This window comes from Populus nigra, chromosome 15, assembly GCF_951802175.1.
Source record: "Populus nigra chromosome 15, ddPopNigr1.1, whole genome shotgun sequence".
Lineage (NCBI taxonomy): Eukaryota > Viridiplantae > Streptophyta > Magnoliopsida > Malpighiales > Salicaceae > Populus > Populus nigra.
The window spans coordinates 9,231,370-9,253,721 of record NC_084866.1 but is presented as its reverse complement, the minus strand read 5'-3'; the positions used below and the strand labels follow the sequence as shown (position 1 = coordinate 9,253,721).

Genomic DNA, 22,352 nt, shown 5'->3' with positions numbered 1-22,352 from the left:
GAATTTCATTGAATAAATCTATAAAATTATCCTGAAATAATATATATGATATTGTTCAGGGAAAAAATTGATATTTTATAATTTATGAAGTTTTTATGTTTTTTTATAAATAAAAAGCTATGTTTTTTATTTATGGTATGATGTAAGTAAAGTATAATATAAAAATATCTAAATACAAAAGAAAAGAATTAGGATTATAAGGAATATCAATTCCTGAACATTTGAACATTTGGATGTTAATTTGGAAAGACAAGGCGCTAAGCATTAAAAGAAAAATGATAATATTTTCGAGGGAAAAGAAGGAAAAAGAAGCATGCTCGTATAGCATACCATCGCCCTATTGTGGTTGTTGGAGTCCAAGTTAATTTTACCGTTAAAACGGCCGTTCAATCATCTCCCAACTCCCATTGTAGCCGAGGCAAGTTAGAAAATGGTGGGGGTCCAGCTTACCAGAATATATTGCTTCAATCGCAATCATCTTCGACCGTCAATTCCAGACCGGACCCCATAAACCTCTTCCCATCTAACGGTTGGAGTGAGCCGAACCCCAGATAATTACGCCGGCAATTGTACATCCAATTCTAATTCCTTAGTTACCCTCCATAACGTTCGAATAATGGGCTCCATTAGAAAAGCATAAAAGTAGAAGGCAAAGGTCACGATTGTAATTGAAAAAAATAATAAGAAATAAAGGTAATCACAGAAACAGCTGAGCGAAGTGCCAGTCATTAGTATTTGAAAAAGTGTCCAAAAACGATTTTTAATTTTTAATTTCTTGGAGCTTACTGTTTTCACTTCATAAAGCTTCCCTTTCTCTCCCTCTGTTCAGACTTCAGAGTTGACGAGAGCTTCTTCAGTAATGCCTAATTCTTAGTTTATTTTTTTTTTATTTTTGTTTTTGGCTGCAATCAAATCTACATTTTCGAGCATTTTTTGGTTGAAGGAAAGTAAGAAGAAGAGAAGATGCTGGACGGGATTCTAGGCCGAGGATCTGGTGCAAAATGGTAAATATATTTTATATGTTATGTTTAAAGAATGATTTGAAAGAGACAGAGAGAGAGAGAGATTAATTTTTGGTTTGGCAGTAAATCGCTGATAAAGTCGACGAAGAATCAGATCGAAGTGGCAAGAAGAAAGAGAAATGCGACTTTGAAGTATTTGAAGAAAGATATGGCTGATCTCCTTGCTAATGGCCTCGACATCAATGCTTATGGCAGAGTACTCATCCTTTCTTTTCTTTCTTTCCTTCTTTAACGTAATCAAGTTGATATTGTTTTCCGCTGTTGGATCTGATAAATGCTTTATTGTTAAAAATAGGATTTCTCTTAAAAGAAAGAGTTTGGAAGAGGATTAAAGAAATCAGCGTTTCAAAAATTTAAACGAAAGCAATATTTGTCTGAAATATCTCGTTTTTTTTTTTGAGTTTTGTAATAAAGTCTGTAGAGAGGAGAATGCAAGATTTAATATAAATTTCTTCATTTTACTGACAAGCAAATAGGAAGCATGTAACTAATGTGAAATGTCCAACTGTTTTCTGTGTTTGTGTTTTTTTATTTTGAACTTCTGTTAACCTTCCTTCAATGAGGTCGAGCATTAGGCCAAGTTGAAGTCCATTGAATTGTTTTTTTTTTCTTGATTCTTTATTTATGATTCCAATCTAAGCTCTTAAGTAAGTTTCTGAAATATTAAAATTTTAATTCAGGCTGAGGGACTGCTAGCTGAATTGGACCAATTGTCTTGCTATGATTTTGTTGAGCAATTTTGTGATTTCGTGTTGAAGCATCTATCAGTCATGCAGAAATTGAGGTATGCGTGGTTATTTTCTCGCCGGGCAAGTTTAGTTTTGTGCAAATATTTCTCTGTTCATATTGTTTGCAAGCAACATGATATGATCTATAGGCATTCACGGTAAATATAAAATTATGAGATAGGCAGATAATTGCTTAACACTGCCATGTTCTCTTGTGGATGACAGTCTCTTTGTTGCCCCATGTTCTCCTTCAAAAAAATTATCATTATTGGACTTTTATCAGCCTTTTGGCTAAGATCAAGGGCTTCCAGTGCATGGATTAGGTACCATCACATTGTTGGTCATTGAAGATAGATGTAATGTATACATAAGGTTTTGTTGGGGTTAGCTTTTATGATAATGAGCGCCTGCTTTGACATATTCTTTCTGGGAGGTTTTGCTTGTTGTTTTTACCAAATGGTTGCCCATTTTCATTTACACTGAGTCATTTCAATTTGGTTGAAAAGTGATACAAATATATTCATGAATTGCTGTGGAAATATGAGTTGGACAATGTTTATCTGTATTAGCATGGCCATTGGCATACAGTATGTTTGGCTTGAAAGAACCAATAAAGATAGATTGGTTTTTAATCCGTTCATATATAAAAAGGAAAATAAAATTGTATGACTTCCAAGCATTCAACTTTGTTGTGTGAGAATTACTGAAAGGTATCCTAGATATATTTAAACCAAAGATGGTAATATGGTTTCTTTTGACTGAAACATTTTAACATGAATTCTTTTATAAGTTAGATCAATTTACTAATTCCAAAATTTTATGAATATTTCTCTTGATATTTTTTGGTCATCTTTACAGGCACTGTCCTGAGGAATGTAGGGAGGCTGTTTCATCCCTGATGTTTGCTGCTGCAGGATTAAACAATTTGCCAGAGTTACGTGACCTTAGAGATGTATTTTACGAGAGATATGGGAGTTCTTTGGAATTGTTTGTGAATCAAGAGGTAATTCTTTGTAGATCCTTTCCTTGTACACAATTTATATCCATTGCTCTTAATAACTGATCATTTAAATCCTCATTAATAGTTTCGTGAAAAGCTATCGTCAAAGTTTGTGACAACGGAGAAGAAAATTCAATTAATGCAAAATATAGCATCGGAGTTCTGCATAACATGGGACTCCAATGCATTTCAACAGAGGATGGCCAAAACCCCAGAATCTACGAAGGTTTGCTTGCCCCTTTGTTTCCTTTTTATTGTCTTTTGTGTATTTGTTTATGTTGGGGGTGGAGGGTGAATTATTGCTAGCAGACTGTAATAATGGTTAATATCTATGATCTGATTTCAAATGTCATTTCATCCAAGACTTAACTGCCTTTTTTCTTCTCACTATTTTTAATCAATCCCCCCCCCCCCCTGTTTTTTTTTTTTTTTTTTTGGGGGCAGTAAGCTGTATCTTCCTTATGGCTGATTGTTTTGCAGGACCATGCTAAAATTCATGGGTGTTTACAAAGCAATGATGACAGATACATGCCTAATAATGACAAGGACAGCATCCCAAAAGGACATAAACGTGATTTTCCATCAAAAGAAAGACTTGAGTGTGACAAACACGAGCCAGTCAGGGCCAGGGAAGAAATTGTCTTTAGAAGGGACAACCGGGACATTCTGTTCCAGGGAAGGCAAGAAGCCACACTGGAGAAACATCAACCTTGGAAGGAGGATACTCCCCTGAAAACTGTTAGACTAGGTAGTTCATCTCAAAGGAAAAGAATGGAAAGTGTGGATGGTGGATCCAAAATGCTAGATGGTAGGGAGAATTCTGCTCCTAAAAGAGATGACAAGGACACAATAATTCGTGGAAAGCCAGATATCACTCCTAGTTATGGAGGATTATGGTCAAACAATGATTCATTGACAGCACACAACAATTATGGTGGACAACAGAAAATGGAAAACTCAACAAGAGATGTTTTGAAGGAAGAAGCACATAAGCTGAAACCTTACTATAACAATGCTATCCCCCCTCCCTACACTAAAACTAATTCTAAACTGAAGGATACCAGACATGGAGCCAGTGTAGGGTCTTCCCAGATTGGTTCTGACATTAATGCAGTTCAGAAAGATCCTTCAAGGGATAACATAGCCAATTCTTGGAACAGCTCGGAGAAAATCCAACAAGGATCATATCTGCTGGATCATGAGAAGCAGAATGTTGGACTTACAAGACAAGATGATCATGGACATGAGAAAAGTAATTATTATCAGAATGATGGTGTTGGTAACCCCATACCAAAACCAAGATCCATGAGGCGGAGACACTCAAAGTCACACTCCACTCATGATGATGCTGGAAATTCGGAAGATACAGGTGGTGTGAAGAGAAGGTCAAGGAGCAGGAGAAGGGGGGATGACTCAAGAAAAGGCCTGCAAATCTTGTTTGATGATGAACACTATCAGAATGATGAAGAAGAAAGGATGATAGATAAACTTTTGATACATTACAGCAAGAAACCTACTGCGTATGAACCTGGAAATGTGGTGAGAAGAAAGTCAAAAAGCCGTCACCCACATCAGCAAGGCACTACCGAGGCAGATAAATCCCCACGGCATACCAGCAGGGACGGGCCTGATGAAATCTCAGAGACAGTTTCTGCACCACCCCGATCCATTTCACTTCCTCATGAAACAAATTCATCAGAGGCAATGAAATTGTTTACTCGAGCTGCTTCATTTCAGCCAGACAGATCAAGCGCAGCCCGGCATGTGCATCCTAAGTTACCAGATTACGACGACCTGGCAGCCCGTTTTGCAGCCTTGAAGGGGAGGTAAAATCATTGAGCAATCAGATTCAGAATCTTTTATCATTGCCATGATCGCATGCTGTAGCCGGAATCTTGCACGTGTTCCTTGGAGAGTGGTTCTTTCGCTGTCTTTGAGGAGGAAACAGGGCTTTTCTACTTGTATTCACCGAAGTAGCAGGTTGGCTTTTTCTACTCGTGATTTCTAATCCTCTGTAATTGAGAGGGGGTGCTGTGGTTCACACTGGCATTACATATTTCTCCAATCTATTGACATTGGCGTTTACATAGCTTGTAATATCTGTTCTATTTCTATTCAATTTTCACCCATTGTTCGAGAGAAGTTGAGATTAAGATTGGTCTTTCTGTAAAACATTTCCTTTTCATAATAGCAGTTACTTGAGAGGGCATTGTACTTTTTCATAATAGTTATGTGTTCAATGACTGTTATGACCTTGAATGTCAGAGAAACCCCACTAGATCAGAACAAAAGCCCTTTAAATTTCCCATGCCCAATGCCCTCGGTTCCTACCTGCTATCCTTGTCGAAGGTGAAAGTACTGTTTCCCGCCAAAAACGAAAAGCTTCTCACCCTGCCTTTTATTACAGCCCCTCTTTTACTGCCTCTTACTCCACCTTTCAAGCATACGCAGACGCACATAGAGAGAGAGAGAGAGAGAGAGATGAAGGGCTCCTCCAAGATCATAATGGGAGCAACACTGGCAATGGTGGTGAGCCTTGCCATTGTTTTGGCCCTAGTTCTGGTGCTGCTAGCTGAGCTTTACTGCAGTCTTTTACTTCGCCGGCGTCAACTAAGATCCACCTCCAACACCACCACCACCACCTCTGCCACCACTACCACCACATCCACCACCAATACTTCCCTGTCGCAGTCACCACAACCCCAGAATCAACCGCCTTCTCTTCCTCTACCAAGCTACTATGCTCAAGGGGTCCTTCGGGCTCCAAAAAGTTTCTTATTCCCTGCAGTTTCACCCAATAAAGAAAACAAGTCGGCAGAAACAAGAAAAGAACACTCTCAACTTCATCGTGTCCTCGAAGTCCATACCCAAGTATTAAACCCAGGTCTCAGCCCCCAGCAAATTGGTCTCATAAACATTTCACCCCCATCAACTGCCTTCGTATCTTCACCCCATCAAGTTGAACAAAACCCTGTTCAAATTAGGAGTAGCAATGCCTGTAACGACAGGGAATGTGCTGGTTGTGGAGAACATCTTGTTTACATATCTAATCCCATTTACGACAATGATGCAAGCAGACCAAGCAGGGTGGATACCCCATATGAAACTCCTGATTCTTCACCATCACGTTTGGAAACATGCGGTTCTAGTTCAGGTGAAGAAGAAATAGCCTTACCATCCCCATCTGCTCCACGTTCAGTCCCCGGGACCCCTCCATTGACTCCAATGAAGAAGCTCCCAGCTAAGGCTTGTTCAGTTTCATTGAGAGATGCAAGGTCTCTGGGCACTTCAGGGAGTGATTCTGTTAGTAACAATGGCCTCTCATCATCATCCTCAGGTTCTCCATGCACATCTCCTTCATGGTGATCAGCATTTAATTTTATGTTAAACCTTTACGAGGTGCATGCCTGTATTGTGAATACGGTGAAAGCTAGAGTGAAGAAGTCCCTACCACCTTTTTTTGTTTTTGTTTTTTTGCAGACATGGCCATTGCTCGGTCACCCGAGCCCACGTTTATGCTAAATAGAAAAATCTCGTAGGGCAAGTGGGAGTACCTCTCTCTCTCTCTCTATCTTCACTCTGCAGAAATGCCTCTCTGGTTTCATCTGCTTGTAATTGTACGGGGTGTTTTTGGACTTCCAACTGGGTTCTGGTGGAAGACTGAACCAACCACCCAAGCATTAATTTAGATTTTTGTTTGTTTTTATTGTAGACGCATGTGAAGAAGTCAGGAGTGGAATAGAAAAATAATAATAAAAAAAGATATCTGTTTTTGAGGGACCTCGGGTTCCTGTCTCGATGCATGAAAAGCACAAAACAAACTGTCACCTGCGAGGTGTTTGTCCACTGTAGAATACGACCAGACCAGACGAGGAGGCCAGTCATATTGTGTTGTATTTTTCCAGATGTGGAAGAAGCTTCACTGTCTGCAATGCCTTAATAATTCCGTAGGAATGGTTTAGTGATTCGGGCACAACCCATTTTTGCAATTGTCGTGCCCACAAGGTTAAAAAGACACAAATGCTGTCCGGTTTGTGGTCTGAGCTCCATAAACATGTGTTGGAAACTTGCCTGGCAGTTTCATCAATTTTATTTTCTTTTTATGTCAGTTCATCTTTGCGTTTGTTTCCAATCTCGATACCCCCACTTTTAGTAGTGCGCGGAGATTTATAAGAAAAAAAAAATTTTATTAAATTGTTGGAGATTTGTAAAAATCTATTTATTTTTATATTATTTTAATATATAGATGTTAAAAATAGATTTAAAAAAATAAAAAAAATATTATTTGAAATTTTAGATGTAAAATCATTAATAATTTGAGTTTGTGTTCATTTTCTATTAGATTTGTGCTTAGGAGGTTGATGGGGTCATTTTCAGGCAATTTTACATAAAATATTATATTGGATGGTGGCAGGCAATTAGACTAGATTCCAACGAATCTTCTAAGAAATAAGTGAACGCCCATCATTTTTGCTTCTGGATGGCCTTCGAACCCGAGCATACCTGGGCTTGCTTCCAAGCCCATCAACTCATGGAATTGGTTTGTGACCCATGTCTTTTTTTCTTTCTATATAATTTCTTAAAGTATTTGTTAGATATATAATTGTATTATAAAACTTTCTTTGAATGAATATTGAAGAATATTAGTTATTAAAGTAGAGTATAATTTATTTTATTTGTTTGTAACTTATTACAATAAAAAATCAATTAACCAAATTAAATCAACATTTGTTTAATGTTTCTTATTAATTTGAAGAAAAATTAAATAATCTCCCCTTATTTTAGTAATTATTTTATATTGTGGAACAAAAACTTTTTATTACTAACATTATTAAATAATATAATATGCATAATACAAATAAACTAAAAAATATATGTGTAGTGTTTTTAACATGTACAATGACAAATACATGAGTAAAGACTTTTAGATTATGTATTGTTTTGTCCACTATTAATTTAACCAGTACACAATGTAAAAGCCCACAATTATGGATATTATACTTAAATCCATTTTTTTAGCCTTTAAACAATACACAAATAAAAGAGTAAAGGCTTCTAAATTTGTCTATTAGTAAAGACTTCTAAATTATGTATTGTTTAATGATTTTAGCATATTGTATAACAAAAAAAATACAAGAGTAAAGGCTTCGACTATGACATACAACTTCTTTGGTTCCATCTCTTCTTTTCTGTATAATTTTGCTTTTATTTTGTACATATACCAACCATTATTTAATGGTGGGCATGAAAGGGATTCCAACTTTATTTATCGTAATTTTTAATTAATGGGAAACATATATAACAGAGCTAATTGTGGTTTGTATCTAAAAAAAAACCATGAGATACAATTTTTCATTATGAAAAGTTATAAATATCTATAAGATATATATTGGACTTGGTTACAACCTTGCTAAGCTTCTTAGAGATACAATCCAATATAGATTGGTAATGGACTCACCTTATAATTACTCAAGGAAAGGAAGATCTCAAGATTTCCAAACACAATTGATTCATTAAATATTATAATCAATATAGTACATTTAGATAATAAGGATAGGTTTTGCTTTGGCTTTGGTTGTTTTGCTCAAGTTTATTTTGATGCTGAATTTCCCCCCCTATAATTTTTTATTCAATTGTTAGATCATGCTGAAATTTTACGAGATATCTCAGATACATTGTTTCTTTTAGGGTTAAAATTTAATACCCCTTAGAGATTGGGAAGGCCTTCAAATACGACCTATAAATTACTATTTAAGATTTGTTATATTTTCCTAATTGATTTATAATTCTTTTTATTTTTATTTTGATTAAAGCTCTTTTATTGTTTTTTTTTAAATTTAGTTAGAACGTTTTTCTCCTAGTTTTTTTAGGACTTTTATTGTTTTTCCTTTGTTTTTAGTTTTTCTTATTGGTTTAGGTAAGTTTTTAATTTTATTTAAGGACTATAAACCTCACAAACATGAGACTATCTAAAAAAAAATAATATTTAGTTGTAAAATTATGAATTAGGGTTTTTCTGTGTGACAATCCTATTTGGTTTTAATTTTATCTTTTTAGCTTGTTTTCTTTTTATGTTTGCATTTGCATTAGCATTGACGTAAATAAAAGCAACACATGAAAGACAACAAATACAATAACACTGATGGTTATTTGCTTGCTTTGTGCTGGAATAACCATAAATGGAACAAGTAGAAGAACATGTCATGTTCTTGTAGGAGAGGATGATGAGGTTCCTCCTCGAGAAAGAGATGTTCAGGAATTAGTGATAAAATACATGCAAAGACAAATTACAGAATTCAAAAGAGATGATCAAGAACCAGTGATATAAGACATGCAGAGATATATTGCAAAATTAACCCGTGAGTTGACAGAGATGAAGAGCCATAACGATCATGATAAAAGTGATCATGAATCCATTGGTAGTTTTGAAAGCCCATTTCATAAGCATTAGTAGAGGGGACATCTTCTTGATCGAGATAAGTATCGTGAAGATTTTGATAGTTTTGTTTATGGTAAGATAAATGCGCATTGGTATTCTCCACCAACTTATGATGTTTTTTTTTTATAATGATTATATTGATGATGATATCATAAATAATGAAAATAATAATAATGATAATATCATTGATGATATCCTTGTTAATAAGATAGAGATTGAGTGCAAAGAAAACATTGAAGGTGTTTAATAAAAAAATTATTCATTTAAACTATGTTGATAATTTTGATTAAAAGGTTAATGTTATCACAAAGGTAGATTTTGAAAAGTTATATAGACACAACATATTTTTGATGAAGCAAGTTTAAGGTTTGCAATTTATTATTGTAGAAGTCAATAGAAGAGAAATAATATGTCCAATGTTATTGCTTATATAAAATTCGAGATGAAGGGACTAAAGTTGATGTCTAAAATTTCTATTCACAAATAGAAAAAGAAGAAAAGAGGCTAAAGAGTTTTGATTGTATATCCAAGAGATCAAGGCAAGAGCAATGTGAACTTAAGAATGAGTTCTTCAACTCTGGAAGACTAACATAGAAAATGTTTTTCTAATATGCAAATTTGATGTTAATGGAAATAACTATTGATCCGACCATTAGATCATATTGAAATCTTTTAGAAGATTTCAGAGTCCTTGTTTTATTTACGGTTAAAATTTCATTTCCTTTGAATTTTGGGAAGGCCTTCAAATAAGGCCTACAAGTTACCATTTAAGATTTATTATATTTTCCTAATTGATTTATGATTCTTTTTGTATTTGGATTCAAACTCTTTTATTATTTTTTCTAGATTTATTTAGGACATTTTTTCCTAGTTTTTTTTTTGGACTTTTATTGCTTTTTCTTTATTTTCAGGTTTCCTCGTTGGTTAAGGTAAAGAGTTATAAGCATATTAGAGATGTTACCATATAAAAAGAAATATTCAGTAATAAAATTGTGAATTAGGGTTTTGTGTGACAATTCTATTTAGATTCAATTATGTCTTTTTAGCTTAATATTTTTTTGTTTATGTTTTTATCTTTATCATAATTAACACAGACGAAAGCAACACAAGAACGACAATTAGTACAATAACACAAAATTCTACCAAATACAGATTACATAGAAACCCTAAGTTGAAATTTTATTAATGACCATTTCTTTTTAAGTAGTCTATTTTTCTAAGAGGTTTACAACTCCTTAAATAAACTTAGAATATAACCTAAATCAATAAGGAAACTCAAAAATAAAAAAAATTAATGAAAGTTCTAAACAAACTAGAAAAAAACTCCTGTATAAAGTAAAAAATAAAATAAAATAAAATAAAAGAGTTCAAAATCAAATAGAAAAAAAATCCTAAACCAACTAGAAAAATATAACAAATTCCAAACAATAACTTCTAGGTCTTGTTGAGGGAGGTCTTCCTGAAATTTGATGGGTACCAAATAGTGATCACATAAAAATATTAATTTGAAATTTTATTACTAAATATTTCTTTTCAAGTAATCTACCTTTCTAATAGGTTTACAACTCATTAAATAAACCTAAAATCCAACCTAAACCAATAAAGAAACCCAAAAATATAGAAACATTAATTTGGAGTAACAACACGCACACAACTCTGATGTTAAATATTGACATAATGACAAACTCTGATTTTTGCAGTACATTTATTAGTTGATCAAATAAATAATCACAAATTTACGACGTGACCTGTTTCTTTATTCATCCGTTCCACAGTTTTTTCCAGCACAAGAGTATTTATTTCCAAATATGACAAAGCTTCTGAGTGAGAAGTAACAACACGCACACAACAGATATTCATGTGAAGTTTTTTTTCCTTGAGAGCATCTTCAATCTTCAAATATGATGGCCCACAATGCATTCCAATCTGATAGAGCAACATCCGCAGACAAGATCCAGGTTAATCCTGTTAAAAGATATCAGGCCAAACGACAAATTTGTATTTAAGGAAAATTATTTTGATTTAGGATCGTAAAACTTGAAGTAATGATTGAATCCACCACAGGGAAGCTGCCTAGCATACCCAAGTATATGTCAAGCAGGGGTATCATCATTCTTCAGGAGCAACAAAACATTCTTCTTCTAGTTTCTTGAGGTCTCCTATGCAATTTCATTCCAATTGGACGTGAAGGGGCTTTTTTGGCCAATCTCTTAGCTGCAACAAGGCAAGTTTGCATGAGAAACAAGAAGAGCAGAATATTTGAATTATATCTCAACAGCTAGCGCACATCACTACATTTGGAAGGATTGATCATGTTTGCGGCCACAACAACTACTGTACTGCCAAAATTAAGAAAGCAACCGGCAAAACTTAACCATGTAATTTTGGACTTATCATAGTTCAATTTCCTCCTTTGTTTCTAGCTAGCATTATATTCAACATTGGATACTAGATAGAGAATTAAAGTTGGAAACCTCAATAATTGATCCATGAGAAGAATAAGAATAGTCTCTCAACATTCAACAAAATAAACAAATTACCTATTTCGTAAAAGAGCTCATTCACATTCTGGGCGGTTTTCGCAGATGTTTCAAGAAATACCATTCCATTTTCTTTAGCATACTGCTCACCTTCCTGCATTATTAATTAGTTGAATCATTGATGTATTTCCCATGTCTCATGTACTTTACCTTCTTCAATAAAATGTGGCCTTGTCCACAGGCATTTTATATACGATGATATTAATTTGGTTGTCCATTTATTCAACCAGAGAAAAACGAAAGCGAAAAGAAATTTAGAATATCAGATTAATCATGGATGTACCTCGATGCCAACTTTTCTCTTCTCTTGCAAGTCAACCTTGTTGCCTACTAAGAACATTATCAGATTTGGATTTCCTGATACGGCACAACACAATATAAATTTGTAAATACAAAATCTCACTTCAATTCTCAGTTCAATTCTAATTAATAGCACCAAAGGACTTCCACTTGGACCGTTTCATGTAAACCCTTGTCCGGATCAAAAACCAAATGATCTAAACCAAAGATGGCCTTCTTAAAAATATGTATAACTTCGTAAATACTGGGTGCATAAAGACGACAAGGTAAGATTGAAAGGCTGAAAAGGTAAATTGATGATAAAACATCACCAAGCACACAAGTGGTTTTCTTGTATCCTGGGAACATAAAACATAGCTAGCATGTTATGATGATGAAAATATAGATTGGTGCTGGGGTCCATCATAGAAGATCTATTAGGGTTCCACAACATTTAACTTTTGGCAAGCAGCTTGAGAGATTGTTGTAGAAGAATGAGAGTAGAAAATGGTGTAGATTTCAGAAAAAAATCATTGTAGAGAATGGTAAATGTTTGAGTCTTAGCTCCATATATTTTTGATTTTATTGAATGGTATATTACTCGTTTTGTAGAAGAAAAAAGCAGCTAGTTACGTACCTTGTCTCTGCAATTCAGTAACCCACTTTTTAGCTCGTTCAAATGAATCCTGAAGATAAAACATGTTTCAATCAAGAGGAGATGTAATAAAGGAAATTACAACAAAAATGATTTCTAAGAAAACTAAAAATCTTAGTTGACATACATCACAGGCATGAAGCAAGACCCAGCTAATAAATTCACAGAATATTTATGAATACCAATATTTCTGAGATGACAAAACATGACATGGAACCACATTTTGTACAAATAGGCCAATCATCAACGTCCGACCAAAAGACAATCCTTACATTTATATTTCATAATTTATCAAACCTGAGGAGATGTTTCTTGCTGCTGTTTCTACAATGTTCATGCAAAGGTGACAAGTTTCGTCATAGGTTATATAAAAATAATTCAAAGACACGCATACGAGGGTTATTCAAGTTATTAGGGTTAAGCTAAATCAAGAATTAATTAATATCGAATTACAATGATGAATCCTGTTACATAACTTCATTCAAGACACACAAGAACACACGTACATGTAAACAAGTAAAAGCAAATAATTAATATACTAAAGAATAGAAGAATTAGATGGTTGATAAAAATATACCATGCTTGTGATATCGTATACCACAACGGCTGCAGCTGCACCGCGATAGTACATTGGTGCCAAGCTATGGTACCGTTCCTGCCCAGCTGTGTCCCATATATCAAACTTAATAGTTGCCTCATTCAATGACAAAACTTGAGTGAAAAAGGCCGCTCCAATTGTTGATTCCTAAATATTACAATCATGTTAGCTAGATACCATTAATCGACTTTTGAGGAATTTAAAATACCAGCATTGATCAGATTGTGTGGATTTGAATGAAATAGAAAAAAACTTAACGTAAACTTCGTAATGTAGAAATCACAACCGATGCCAACATTATAGCATTATTTCCAATACCAAGATATATATACCACACATATCGATGAAGAATGAAATTTGAGTTTCTTACAAAACCCATCAGATTGGATCTAAGTTTTCAATATGGCTTAATAAAATAATGTACTTTGATAGAGGCTCATTGACATTCTAATCCAGACATAAACACAACCGAGAAGGATGAAAAGACATAGTATTTGATTGAAATAGGATTATCTTGTAAAAACTCTAAGTCGAGTTTTATTTCTGATAATAAAGTCTAATAAAATCTGCTCTCTAAAAGGAGTTTTTAAATACATATGAAACTGATCTTAACAAGGAAAAAAAAAATCAAAATTCCTAGTAAAAAAAAACAAGCAAAAAATATAAAAATAACACAATCCAAAAAAAATCAAGGAAAAACAACCAAAATAGCTCAAACAACATATATAAAGCCTAATTTAGAGGTCTATTAGAGCTCAAATGATTACAACAAACTAGGTCTTCTATAGAATTAGCTCAAATGGTATGTGACCTATAGAATTAGGCCTTCTGTATAGGTCATATACCTCCAAACTACTAGTGCTTCACTAATGTGCCAAGATCTTTATGAAGATGCTGATAAAGGCTCTTATGAGTATATAAAAGCAATTTAAGGTCTTATCTTCTTCATTACATGTAGCTCCTATGTTAGCACCATATCCTTTATTATCTATTATGTGCAAATAACTTGTTTTTAGAGAGTTTGAAGGGTAAATCTATATAGTAAAAAGTAAGAAGGAATATCATTATTCTCACAAATCCTATAAAAATCATTGTCATTATTATGAAATATAGTTTCCAAATAGAAGTTTAAGATGTGATAAGAGAAGGCTCGTGACATAACAACCACATCAATAGAGGAGTCACCATTATCACCATCCAATGCAACTATAATGTTTCAAGCTTTCCAAAATTCTACAAACCACTCATGCAATTACATTATACATAAAGGCTCAATAATTAAGATAAAGAGATGAAAACTATGAGTATTCTAGCTTACCATGTAGCTTGATGAACAAATCTATTTATCATAGTCAATCATTCTACCTATTCATTTTTATCTATAAATGATACATTTTATAACGAGTTTTGATTTTATAAATTGGTTTAGTTTGGAAGAAAGAGAAAGATATTACTAAAGTGAAAAAAAAGGTGCAAGTTTAGTCATCTTAATTTATTGGATGATCATACAAACTTCAAACATTTGTGTTTTTCAAATGCCATAGTGCTATAAAAAAATACGTAGTCATAAACTCTCTCTCTCTTTCTCAAGAGTTTAGTAAATTATCCACACTTCATTTCACATGAGAACCAATCATCTGACATTTAGATTCTTAAAGAATCTTGTCATTATATGAATGGTTTTTGTAACAAATGGTATACCAATTTACATGAAATAAGAGAAACCTCTATGCTTACTATATTTATTTAAAATATTCATTTCTTATGATATTTCATTTCATCAAGTGAGAAATATTTTTTTTCATTACAATATGTATCACCACTACAACTGTGAACAAATATCATTAAGTATGAAATGCTAGATACCCAAGATTGTGTTTATTGTTTACCTTTTTGGTGTATATATTAATTTATATTTAATGATCACATGATACTACTCATCTGATCTCACTAATAAATTATTTTTAATAAACTTTCAAGAGATTATGATTTAAGAAAAAGTATTAATTTACCTAGTTATCCAATTTAAGAACCTCAAATGTATATCCTATCTTACCTAGACATCAAGCATTAGAACCTCAGACATCTCTTTCCACCTATCTGGCTGTCTAGCCTAGGAACCTCAAACATACATCCTCTCTCGCTTAGCCATCAAGCATTAGAACCTCAAACGTCTCTTTCCACTTATTCAACTGTTTAGCCTAAGAACCTCAAGCATATATTTTTTCCCTACTTGGTCATCCAACCTTGGAATCTCTGGTGTTTATTGAGAAATGATTTTTTATGAACCATATTCATTTAGAACCAGCAATCATATTCCTCCAAGCATCATGCTTTTCTAATAATTATATTCCTCTAGAAATCTTATTTCTCTAAGCATCACATTTTTTTTATAATCATTTTTCTCCAAAAATCCTGGTCTTCAGGGACTTTATTACTTTAAGAACCTACGATCAATTTTCTAGGTATAAAGACATTCACCCTTTGGTCATGAAGAAATCATTCTACCTAGGTAAAATGCTATATCCTTTTAAGTACAAGAGATCACCTTACCTGGATATAAAGGCATTGACCTTTCGATTATGAGAAAACCATCTTTTCTAGATATAAAAGCTATCTCCCTTGGTAGAAGGCCTTGTTTAGGTACAAAAACATTCACCATTAGGTCATAAGAAAGCCGCCTTACTTAAGTATAAAGGCTATATCTCACTAAATATAAGGGGCTATCTTGACTAAGCATAAATACATTCACCTTTAGGTCATGAAAAAACCCTAAGTATAAAGACTATATTTCCCTTAATATAATGAGCCATCTTTTCCATGTATAATGTCACTCCCTCCAAGCATAGAAAAACCATTATATCCATGTATAAAGGCTATTTTTCCCATAATAATAGGCCACCTTTCCCAGGTATAAAGGCATCTACCTTGCTTAAGTAAAAAGGTAATCTCCCTTTGATCATAGAAAACCACCTTGTCTAGGTATAAAGGTTAAATGCTAAACTCATCCTAAATATAAATAAAAACCTTGCCTAGGTATAAAGGAAATCATCCTCCAGTGATGGAAAACCATCTTATGTAGCCTTTCTTTAAAAAATTCCTTCTAATAAACGTTACCTGTTAGTAGATTAATCATTCAGATAGTTAGACTTGTCACCAATCCCTAATTAGCAGACTGACCACACATCCCTATAAACAAACCTCACATCCCCTATCGATGGACTAGCCACACATCCCCTCTTAATGAACTGGTTATATATCCCATCTATTTGGATTGATCATGCATCCCTCACTATAAGACATAATAGTGTATCTCTTCTCAATAAGGTTTGGCTAGACATTCCCTTATAATGGACTGGTTATTTAGGCAACTAGACTTATCTTTAATCCCCTCTCAACGGACTGGTTATGCTTCTCTCTTGGACTAACCTTAAGTTCTATCTTGGTAGACTGGCCACACATCCCCTCTTAGTAGACCAATCACTAACACCTACCTTTTTAGACTTATTACAAATCTTACGTTAATGAAACTTGAAAACATGTCTTTTCTCAATAAGGCTTAGTCACATGTTTCCCTTTTATAAACTAGTTGTCTAAGTAATTAGCCTTGTTGTCTATCTCTTCTTGATGGATTGGCCATATGTCCCCTTTGTTGGACGAACCATGTATATATTTTAGTTAACTAGTTTCACTTTTTATGAGATATAATAACATGTTTTTTCATATCATGGTTTGACTGTGCATTCCCTCATGATGGACTAGTAGTCCAGGCAAGTGGACTTGTCGTCAATCCCTCATTAGTGGATTGGCCACAGCTCAACACCTCTTGGTAAACTAGCCATAAGTCCCTACCTCTTTAAATTGACCTTGTCCTCTTTGTTAGACTAACCATATGTCCTCATATAAAATTGGTCATGCATGCATCCCCTCTTTAACGAGCTAATAATGCATCCTTTTTTAGGTGTCACACTCTTAACCATGAACAATGACTACCATAAATATTAATGTGTTTGGATGGACAATTAACACTTTTTTTAGATGGAAAACATATATTGGTTAGTTGTGTCTTTGATTTACCAATAATAATACTTGCCATTAATGTCATCGTATGTCTAGAACATATGACATCCTCTAGCTATACGATTACTTATCATAAAAGAAAAAACTTATACCTTTAGGATCGATTTTATAATAGCAACATTTATCTTTCAAGATTTACCCAAAACAAATCCATATGAGCTCAAGTATATATAAAAGGCCATAAGACTTAAGGGATCCAAATTCAATTGTTATAATTAGATGAACCTAAATCTAACAGTTACTCTGGATGCACTACTTGGTCTACTTGCCACCAACTACAGAGACAAAATGTACATTCATTAAATAAAGGCACATCTTTTGGTAACGTATCTTTTAGGGATTGATTTTGTTATTATCATTGATTATACCTAGCCTAAAAAACACAAAACTAAGGCAACTTTTATAGTATCTTGTTGTCACTCTACGCCTTTGTCTTTAAGCAGCCAAAACTATAAATGATAAGTGGATTGACTATCATACCCTTGTATAAATACACCCATGTGGGTTCAAGGTTACATAAGTAACCTTGAACTCCAAGGTAAGTAATTATCCCCTCAACCAATTTTTTTGTTATAAAAAACTATATTTTCTTCTTCTTCTTCTTCTAAGCTTTGTAACATATATAACACAACCTTTTGAAGTTCCTTTCCTCCAACATAATGTAACTTGAACATCAAAGAGTCTTCCAAACCTATAAAAAAACTTGTTTTGGATGTGTTTTAGTTGCCCAAACTCATCATTTTAGCCATCTTTTAGCATTACAAAACTATTGTATTGTTGACTTGCACTATGTTGTGGGCCAGATTAATTTTCATAACATAAAAGAAAATGATTAGGCGTTGCTAATAATCTTTTAATAAGGATTTTTTTTTATCATGAATACATTATTTGATGCACATTGGACAACATCTTTTTTAAATATTGAGATAATGATATATTGAATAAATGCTTTTAAATACCAACACAACAATATATTAGATGAAACTATGATAATCCCATAAAATGCATATCAAAACAAATCATGAAACCCAATTCTCAATCAACAAAATATCGAAGGTCAAAATTGAAAGAAAATATTCAATTTTATAAAAAAAAACAACCCGAGTCAAATTAGATTAGCCTTTAGAACCCGTAACCTGAGTCATGAGAATAGGATAATCTTATAAAAAATAAATTAAAAAAATATGAAGTCAAATTCCTCATTAACCCAATGTTGAAGGATAAAATTAGAAAAAAATAATAATAAGAAAATGATAAGAAAAAAGATCTGAGTAAATTCGGGTTAGAATGTTAAACTTGCAATTTGGATCAGATTATGAAATCTGCAACTTGGGTTGTAAGAATGAGATATGCTCATAAAAATCAAATATGAAAGAATCACGAAGCTCAATTCTCAATCAATTCAATGTTGAAGAATGAATTTGAAAAAACAAATCATAAAAAAATTACAAAAATAAAAAGACCCATGTCAATTTGAGCTAACTTGTCAAACACATAACTTGGGTCACAACACTAAGATAAACCATAAAAAGAAAATAAAAAATTTTCACAAAACCCAATTCTAAAACAACCTAATGTTGAAAGATTGAGTTAAAAAAAATCAATGAAGAAAAAAGACTTGAAAACAACAACTTAAGTCAACCTGAATTAACCTGTTAAACTTGCAACGCAGGTCATGACACCGAGATAACTCCATAAAAAAACTGAAAAAAATACAAAGTTTAATTCTCAACCAACCCAATGTTAAATAATAATTTTTTTTTAAAAAATAAGAACCAAAGTTGATATTCAAAAATAAATGACAACCCATTTTGCTATTTTAAAAAGAGTGAAGCATGAAAACTAAGAAGAAAAGAGAGAGAAAAAAGAGGATAATAAAGAAAAGAAGATTGGGTCGTTGAAGCCAAACTAGAACTCGTTATTGTGCACACGTCGCCTTGAAAGGAAGAGCACACCAAGGCATATCAAATGGTACAAAGGAGGGTCGCCATTAGATGCCTTTGGTTGCCGCATGCATTGGCTATAGGGATTAACTTTTCTAATACATTGGTGCATGTGTTGCACACGCCAACCACTTTTTATTTTTTTGTCTATTTTAATTTCTAAACATTTATTTTAGTTTCAAACTTGGCCTTTAAAGTTTTAATTGTTCTGAATAAATAAAATTGAAATTTATTTTATTAAATTAAGCATCGTATTTTCCCCTAACATCCGTGAAGCCAACCGAAGAAAAACATTAACTCCAGTAATAAATTAACTTGATTTGAATGGATAAAATTTAAAAAAAAAAACACTTGAGTGACAAAAAAAAAACATGATTACAATCCAAAATATTTTTATCCGTGCATCTATAAGGAAACCCCAAAATGTTTTTTTTTTATATAATCTATGTGAGGTTTTGAGCATCATCATGTGTGTGTCCATACTATTAATTAAACACATTGTAAAAGTACCTGGAACTCCAAAAATTGCCCCTTGACAAACCTCAGTACCAAACTTGTTTTCCCGGTCCCCATGTCCCCGAGGAGCACCTGTAAAACAACTTTTAATGATCAAGTCTACACCTATGTCTGCAGTAAAAACTTGTCAATTAATTAAAAGACTAAAATTGTAAAAGCTCCCTTCACTTTCAACCTCTACTCTTTGTTAAATTTCAGTTCAACAATTTTCTTGCTTCATTAATAATTAATTGATTCATCTCAAAAGATGTTTCGTTCCTGTACTTTCAACATCCTAAACGAAGCTTATCATATTCAGCAGAGGAGAGCATGCACGTGAAGTATCTATACATGGCAAGATACAACTATATGTAATCGCATAATAAATCCTACGGAAAAAATACATGAGATTAATCTTTTTCTCAAGAGAATAAATTAATTATACGTGTGGTGTTACATGTTAATCAAAGCAAACGATCAATGATATCTTTCGTTTTCCATTTCATTGAAAAAAAAATAGAAAAGGGCAAGACATACCCACCAGCTTGGCCTGTATGTTATTGCTTCCTGTCCTTGCCATTGCCGATCGATGAAGAAATCTCAGAGAGAGAGAGAGAGAGAGAGAGAGAGAGAGAGATTTAGATCGGAAGAGAGATTGAAATCTGAGTTTGACAGCGAAATCCCAACTATGTTCTGAATATCAGATGAGTGCCTAGAAAACGTACAGAAATGCTAAAAACAGAGCCATAATTGCTGTTTCCACGAATACGAAGGTGGGCATAAGCATGACTGGCGAGGAAAAACATGACTGGCGATAGTGTTTTGATCGCTGAATGGTAGCTTTGTTTGACTGGTTGGTTTCTGGGTCTTAGCGGTTGGATTTTGCGTGTTCCTTTTTCCTCCCACCCTCGCTGGCATCACAAAATATAGTTAATTATAATATTTCAAATTAAAATCAAGTAGAGTAAAATCCAACTCCAATCCAATCCACCACTCTTCCTACTACATCTTCGATTCAACTAGGATAAATTATGGGAGTTTGACCCAACCTTACTCTCTGCTCCCATAATGCATTAAGTGCTTTTAGTAGTATAATGGCTTGTGCTTTTCTTGTAACTAGTTTATATATATATATTATTCATAGATGTTGTTAAATTTTTTTAATAGAAATTATTTAGCATATATACATGAATATTTGTTCAAAGGAGTTTTTTATTTTCTAATGTTAGCAGAGTTTGCCAAGGATTTATATAGGTATTAAAGTTTACCAAGGCAATAGTCAAGGATTTAATATGAGAAAAATAACTAAGAATATGATGTAATGAATTTTAATATAACTCCAAAATCCTTAGATTTAATATGGTTTGATTTTTTTTTCTTTTTAGACTTTTCAAAGGTTTGACTGTCAAATTAAAGATTTGAGAAGCTTATTACATGTTATTTAGGATTTGATGTAGCATTTAAATATACAAGCATTGAGGTAATTAAAGTTTATTGTATTGTTTTAAGGATTAACAATCTATTAATTGTTTTTAAAGAGATTTTTTTTTTATATATATTGTATAGATATAGATTGGGTTGTGTTATTCTCATTCCATATTTTAATACAATTATGATTAATATAAGCGTATTGAATATGCCTTGCAATTCCTCTTTAATTTTAACTTCTAAAATAATTCCTTTTTATGTTTCTTTCAAAATAACAAGAAAAAGAAACAAAAAACACTACATAAAAAAATAAAAGCTATATTTTTTCTTCAATTGGTTCAAAATATTCTTTGATTTATAATATATATTTTTTCAAATAATATATTTTAGAGGAACGTACCATCTTCTCAAATAGAAATTGGTATTTATAATTGATAAAATATTTTTTTAGGTCATAATACATATCTTATTTAATAGGGAAGTCATTACATCATAAAAATACTAAAATATTAATAGTAATTTATAATTTATAGTATATAATTTTTGGTACCTAAAAAACTTATCATGATTCTTGAGTATAAGATTTGCAATATCTACCAATGTTAAGTTTATAACATGACATGCATTTTTAAAAATTAAAATCATAAATATTTAAGTATATTCTACTCCTTTTCATTTAAGTATAATCATAAAAATTAAAATCACAAGATGAAGAGCCTTGTACTTATTAAAATTCCTAAATAGTAACTTGAATTAGAGTCCATGTTAAGAGATTTTTGAGATGTGAACACAAAAAGTAACGGACTAATCATTTTGTTTAGACATGATTTTCCTAGATAAGGAGGTGAGTGCACTAGCCAAACTATATTATTATATAAAGTTCATTTGTTTATGTTTCTTAATATATATATATTCTTTCAATTTCTATTCAAAAAATTATTTTTTTGTTAGTTACCTCATAGAATTTCATCCATTTACCGAGAAGATTCTTTGGTCTATTGAAAGATAAAATAAAAATAATTAATTTAGGTTGTCATTAATAAATAATAAACCTTTTTTTTGATAGATTTTATAAACTTCGAGGAGGGAAAATGAGATTAATCCTATATATAACTACTTATAATTTCTATTCTATATATATAAAA

At 32.7% G+C, this 22,352-nt stretch overlaps 3 protein-coding genes across 5 annotated transcripts; 2 read left to right on the top strand and 1 right to left on the bottom strand.

The window, feature by feature from the left end:
- The first annotated feature begins 703 nt into the window (after nucleotides 1-703).
- Nucleotides 704-4,975, top strand: LOC133674510 (uncharacterized). The gene is made up of 7 exons (XM_062095657.1): nucleotides 704-856; nucleotides 944-1,004; nucleotides 1,086-1,218; nucleotides 1,703-1,806; nucleotides 2,609-2,753; nucleotides 2,836-2,976; nucleotides 3,231-4,975. Exons 2-7 carry the CDS (start codon nucleotides 964-966, stop codon nucleotides 4,578-4,580), a joined length of 1,914 nt encoding a protein of 637 aa, XP_061951641.1. The 5' UTR covers nucleotides 704-856; nucleotides 944-963; the 3' UTR covers nucleotides 4,581-4,975.
- Nucleotides 4,976-5,057: 82 nt separating this feature from the next.
- On the top strand, nucleotides 5,058-6,549 carry LOC133674511 (endochitinase A). Its single transcript, XM_062095658.1, has one exon. It carries the CDS (start codon nucleotides 5,058-5,060, stop codon nucleotides 6,114-6,116), a length of 1,059 nt encoding a protein of 352 aa, XP_061951642.1. The 3' UTR covers nucleotides 6,117-6,549.
- Nucleotides 6,550-10,864: 4,315 nt separating this feature from the next.
- LOC133673870 (ras-related protein RHN1-like) lies at nucleotides 10,865-20,484 on the bottom strand. Of its 3 annotated transcripts, none has more exons than XM_062094793.1 (8): nucleotides 20,321-20,484; nucleotides 19,795-19,872; nucleotides 13,241-13,408; nucleotides 12,646-12,694; nucleotides 12,013-12,086; nucleotides 11,730-11,823; nucleotides 11,272-11,403; nucleotides 10,865-11,115 (listed from the first exon to the last, which is right to left on the bottom strand). In XM_062094793.1, exons 1-7 carry the CDS (start codon nucleotides 20,357-20,359, stop codon nucleotides 11,306-11,308), a joined length of 600 nt encoding a protein of 199 aa, XP_061950777.1. In that variant the 5' UTR covers nucleotides 20,360-20,484; the 3' UTR covers nucleotides 10,865-11,115; nucleotides 11,272-11,305. The 3 variants fall into 3 exon arrangements, with proteins under 3 accessions (XP_061950777.1, XP_061950776.1, XP_061950778.1); XM_062094792.1 differs by having other exon boundaries at nucleotides 10,865-11,154; nucleotides 20,321-20,483; XM_062094794.1 differs by having other exon boundaries at nucleotides 10,865-11,154; nucleotides 20,317-20,476.
- Between the last annotated feature and the right edge of the window lie 1,868 nt (nucleotides 20,485-22,352).

Excerpts from the sequence above, each read along its gene's own strand:
- LOC133674510 (XM_062095657.1), top strand. The coding sequence starts at position 964 with ATGCTGGACGGGATTCTAGGCCGAGGATCTGGTGCAAAATG. Across the intron at positions 1,219-1,702 it reads ACATCAATGCTTATGGCAGA|GCTGAGGGACTGCTAGCTGA; the intron begins GTACTCATCCTT and ends ATTTTAATTCAG. Across the intron at positions 1,807-2,608 it reads TCAGTCATGCAGAAATTGAG|GCACTGTCCTGAGGAATGTA; the intron begins GTATGCGTGGTT and ends TCATCTTTACAG.
- LOC133674511 (XM_062095658.1), top strand. The coding sequence starts at position 5,058 with ATGCCCAATGCCCTCGGTTCCTACCTGCTATCCTTGTCGAAGGTGAAA.
- LOC133673870 (XM_062094793.1), bottom strand. The coding sequence starts at position 20,359 with ATGGCAAGGACAGGAAGCAATAACATACAGGCCAAGCTG. Across the intron at positions 19,873-20,320 it reads ATAACATACAGGCCAAGCTG|GTGCTCCTCGGGGACATGGG; the intron begins GTGGGTATGTCT and ends GTTGTTTTACAG. Across the intron at positions 13,409-19,794 it reads GGCAATTTTTGGAGTTCCAG|GAATCAACAATTGGAGCGGC; the intron begins GTACTTTTACAA and ends TGTAATATTTAG.